At 43.3% G+C, this 5,000-nt stretch overlaps 1 protein-coding gene across 1 annotated transcript in view; it reads left to right on the top strand.

Annotated features, from left to right (window-relative positions):
* LOC147097189 (homeobox protein Hox-C8-like) overlaps positions 1–5,000 on the top strand; it is a 6,105-nt gene that overhangs the window by 237 nt on the left and 868 nt on the right. Inside the window, exons 1-2 of the mRNA XM_085973083.1 lie at positions 1–4,348; positions 4,709–5,000. The exon at positions 1–4,348 is cut by the window's left edge and continues 237 nt beyond it; the exon at positions 4,709–5,000 is cut by the window's right edge and continues 868 nt beyond it. Coding sequence (XP_085829209.1) covers positions 3,895–4,348; positions 4,709–5,000 — 746 coding nt within the window. The 5' untranslated portion in view covers positions 1–3,894. The remainder of the gene's footprint in view (positions 4,349–4,708) is intronic.

Genomic DNA, 5,000 nt, shown 5'->3' with positions numbered 1-5,000 from the left:
AAAGAATCAAAAATAGAAACGCGAAAAAGGGGAAAAATATATATTTCGTAGATGATTTAACACACACACACAAATGGATTTAATTTAACAGGAATTTCAATAGATCAGCACACAATTTCTCTCTCTCTCTCTCTCTCGACAGGGGAACAGCAAGCTCTGTTTATATTGCAATCTTTAAAAATATATATCTTGGTTAACCTTCGGCACTTTTATGACCAGGAACCTCGGTGTTTAAAAAAAAAACTTAACCACTGTTTATGTATTTAAAAAAATAGTCAATATTTAGTGTAATGTTGAAGGGATCATAAATGCATTTGCCAAATGTAGGGCAGGTTAGGGGAATGACTGTGAGATTCAACGTGAGCGAGAGCGGCTGGAATGGGAATCGCCTTTATGTACAATCGCTGCTCTTAAATTTTTACTGTGTCTTTTAGCGCCTATAGTTAAACTCAGTGCTGCACTGCATAAATAAATTAGACATTTATAGGCGTTCGCGTTTGACTCTCTGCGGTGGAGAGGGACTTTGAACACGTTTCCTGTGTTCATTGAGTTATCTAAATCCGATTGGGGATTAAACAGTGCGCGGAAATCAACTTTATAGATAGGGTTATTTATAAATCTGTAGGGCGAGTTTTTTTGTGTGCGTTTAATATCAATAAAATAATTATTTCCCGATGGGGAAAGTAGTTGGAGGTTACAGGGAGAGAGAGAGGGGAATTAAAAAACACCAGTGAGGTTAATTGCAGGCTGGATAGGACGATTAATTTTCACATTTTATCTGTCCAACTATTCCTTGCCAAATTCTAATTGAATTTTCCTTGCATTGACTCCACAGTCGATTGCGAATCTCACTTGAGAATCTCATTTTGGGAATGTTAAGTCGCTGTCTTATTTCAACAGTCGGAGTTTGGGGGAAACATGTTTTTTTTAAACAAATGATTATGTTCGATCTTACAAACGGTCCCCTCCCCACTCCCCCCCCCCCCCCCCCACCAATTTATTTTTATTTTTTTGCAACGATTCGTACAAATTAACAAAAGGAGATTTAAATAAATTTGAAAGCGCTGGTGTTAATGTTTATTTTTGGGGGGAGCGGTTTGATATGAAGATGGTTTTACAGTTACTTTTTTCACCCCTTTGGATTTTAAACGGAGTGAATATTCGGGCAAATTTGAATGGGGAGGGGAGCGAGCTCTGAAATTTTGCTGGATTCGTTTCAGGAAATTCCGCCGGCCCCCCTTTGAGACAAACAGACAATTGTTCAGATCATTTTTGTTTTAAAAGCTGTTAACTTTATGAGGTTTTTGTGTGAGTGTGTGTGTGTGTGTGAATTATTTCACCGTCCAAAATTATATTCTTGCCCGTGAACTAACAGACTTTTACTTCCTGCTCAATAACTAACCTCTCGCTTTCCTTAATTCCCCGTCCTATAACATCTGTACTTCTTTCTAAACTGGCAATTATATAAACAGACACATAATTAGATTTAAAAAGCTTCTGCTGCAACAAGGGGCCGCACAATTAGAACATTCACAGATCACAATTTTGGCCATTTCACGCACCGAATTTTTGATTACTTTGCGCCGGGTTAGGGGGGGGAAGAGTGAGATTCTGACCAGCCTTAATTTTTGCAACCATAAATAATACATTTTAATTTATTTTTTAAAGCAAAGGTTAACTTTTTGGCCGACGGTTGAAAGCACCTCGTTGCTTGGCTTGTCGGCGGGTAGGGTAGGGTCCCACAAGAGAGAGAGAGGGGCATTGCCCGCTTGCAGAAGCGGGCAATGGAAAGTAAGCCCGTGATGTGTTCGGGGAACTTTAACGGGATCTCCGCGGAAATGCCGCTTTGATAATTGGCGATAAATCGGCGTTTTGTGTGTTTGTGTGGGATCACCTTGAATTTCTGCTATCCACGTGTGTGAGAAACCTATATATGTGTAAACATATCTCTATTATATATATGTGTGAGTGTGTGTGTGTCTTATATATATATAATATACACAGACACAACCATACATATGTATCAGACATACACATATATATATGTAAACATATCTCTTTATATATATATGTGTGTGTGTGTCTGTATATATATATACACACAGACACAACCACACTTATGTATCAGACATACACATATTATATATATGTAAACACATCTCTTTATATATATATGTGTGTGTGTGTCTGTATATATATATACACACAGACACAACCACACTTATGTATCAGACATACACATATTATATATATGTAAACACATCTCTTTATATATATATGTGTGTGTGTGTGTCTGTATATATTTTTACACACAGACACAACCATACATTTGTATCAGACATACACATATATATTATATGTGTAAACATATCTCTTTATATATATATATATGTGTGTGTGTGTGTGTCTGTACACAGACACAACCATACATATAAATATATATAAATAAGTTTATTATATATGCACATATATATGTATGTATATAAACACACACACATATAGACACATATCTAGACACACTATATATCTATCTATCTATATATCTACACACGTATCTACACAAGCACACACATGTATCTATATATTATAATATATGCATAAAACACGCTAAGTATCGCAGAGATATTACAGAAATAAGTTTATTAGTTTTGGGGCCTACATTAGGCCAATAGAATCTTTTAACCCTGAGGTGTTCATTTTTAAAAAAAAATTTAAATCTATTCTGTCAAGGGCCTCCCTGCCCTTGAACTTTTATGGGAGGGATATTAACTTTTATGTTGTTTTAATTCCCAAGCGGTTTTTATTTTACAAAAACACTCCAGGCCCTTGGATTGTCTGTCTGTATGGTCGGTTTCAATGGACCTCTCTCATTGTCTTCCCTCGCGACTGGGCCTTGGGCGACGAGTTCCTAATTTCTTATTTTATTTTTTAATAATTAAAAAAAAAACCATCTAACCACAGTGGAGAAGAGATTTCGAGCAAGGATCCTAGCCTGAAAGCGAGGCGTTCATTTCCTTGCGCAACACTTCAATATATAGAATCGATGTATTTAACATCTCTATGCAACTCTTGTCGAATTTTTTGTTTGATGTGTGTCTGGCGTGCATCCCTCTCCTTCCCTCTGTCCATTTCTATCTCCACACACTCACCTCTCTCCCCGACCCCCCCCCCCCCCGCCCCCCAACATCCCACCCACCCTCAACGTTACCTGCGCGGTCATTCCGCCCTCCTCTTGTTCCCTGTCGCCTCAGGTGCTAGAACCGTGAAACTGTTTATATCAGATGCACACGAGGGCCGGAAGAGACCGAGATTAATCCGCATTTTCCTTGTACCTGAAAAGGGAGGAGGAGAGGGGGGGGTGGTGGTGGGATGGGGTTATTTTTTTTTGTTGGTGGCCATTTACATAGTTGTCACGTTGAAAGAATTTGTTGTACAATTGCCCTCCCTCCCTCCCTCCCTCCTTCTCTCTCTCTCTCTCTCACACACACATACTCTCTCACAAGAGAGGGGGGGGGGCCCTGTAAAGGCTCACTGTCGAGATTTTTTCCTCTCTTTCTCTCTGCTCTCTCTCTAGAATCCGTCTGTTGTCTTTTTAAGGCAGGGGGGGAGAGAGAGAGAGAGTGTGTGTGTGTGTGAATGAGACAAACAGACAGACAGACAGACAGAGCCACCAGCGTTGCACACAAGACGCTGAGATAGAAAGGGCAGGCGCAATGAATGTTCCTTAAGACGGGACAAAGGGGATTTTTTTTTTTTGCCTTGTTGGTTTTTTTTTTGGTTTGCTAGCGAGGCAGATTTTTCAACACAGCAAATCTGGGAGTCGTCCCGTGCGCGGCGTGGAGGGGGCGAATATCGAGTCGTATTCTCGTCCGCGCCTCGCTGCCTGTCCCAGCGATGAGTTCCTATTTCGTCAACCCTCTCTTCTCCAAATACAAGGCCGGCGAGCCCTTGGACGCCAGCTCTTACTATGACTGCCGTTTCCCGCAGAGCGTGGGCAGGAACCATGCCCTGGTTTACGGTCCCCCGTCCGCGGCCGCCGCCGCCGCCGCCGGCGGGTTTCAGCACCCTCCCGCCCACCTCCAGGATTATTTCCACCACGGGACCTCCGCCCTTTCCGCTTCCAGCTACCAGCAGAGCCCGTGCGGACTGACATGCCACGGGGAGCCCTCCAAGTTTTACGGGTACGACTCCTTGCCCCGGCAACCCCTCTACGCGGCAACCACCCAACCGGACGGGATGGTCCAATACAGCGACTGCAAAGCGGCGCCGGGTAGCGCGGGCGATGGGCAAGGAAACTTAACTCAAAATTCGTCAGCCAGTCTCATGTTTCCCTGGATGAGACCTCACGGTTAGAATATTTCTTTAATTCTCTATTCCCCCTTTCTCTCTCTCTGTCTCTCTCTGTGTGTCTCGCTGTGTAAAATGCAATCAAAACTCTCCATGCCCCCTTAGTTATATCTCGCGTGTCCATTTTTAAATATTGTTAAACGAAAAACTGTTGCAGTATCTTTGGGGAGGGGCGAAAAGGCTAGGGGGGGAAATTTCCTGGGCGAATTTCGTGTTAATTTGCTGTCAATTGCAGCTCAGGTTGCTTTGTGTTAAAATGTGTCTCTCTCGCTCTCTCTGTCTCTTTCTGTCTCTTTCTCTTTCTCACACTTTCCCTTCTTTCCCCCCACCAACCCCCCCCTTCCCCGTCCACCTCCTCCAGCCCCCGGTAGGCGCAGCGGAAGGCAGACTTACAGCCGCTTTCAGACGTTGGAACTAGAGAAAGAGTTTCTCTTCAACCCCTACCTGACGCGGAAGCGGCGGATCGAGGTGTCCCATGCGCTGGGGCTGAGCGAAAGGCAGGTCAAGATCTGGTTCCAGAACCGGCGCATGAAGTGGAAGAAGGAAAACAACAAAGAGAAATTTCCCAGCGCCAGAGAAGAGGGGAAGGGGGGAGAGGCGGCGGGCAACAAGGAAGAGGAGAAGGAGGAATCGGAAGAGAAGGAGGAAGAGGG

Source organism: Somniosus microcephalus, chromosome 33 (assembly GCF_052327205.1).
Source record: "Somniosus microcephalus isolate GS21.2 chromosome 33, FLI_Smic_1.0, whole genome shotgun sequence".
In the NCBI taxonomy this organism is placed as follows: Eukaryota; Metazoa; Chordata; class Chondrichthyes; order Squaliformes; family Somniosidae; genus Somniosus; species Somniosus microcephalus.
The sequence above is the reverse complement of the archived record's forward strand: the minus strand, read 5'-3'. Positions and strand labels throughout refer to the sequence as shown.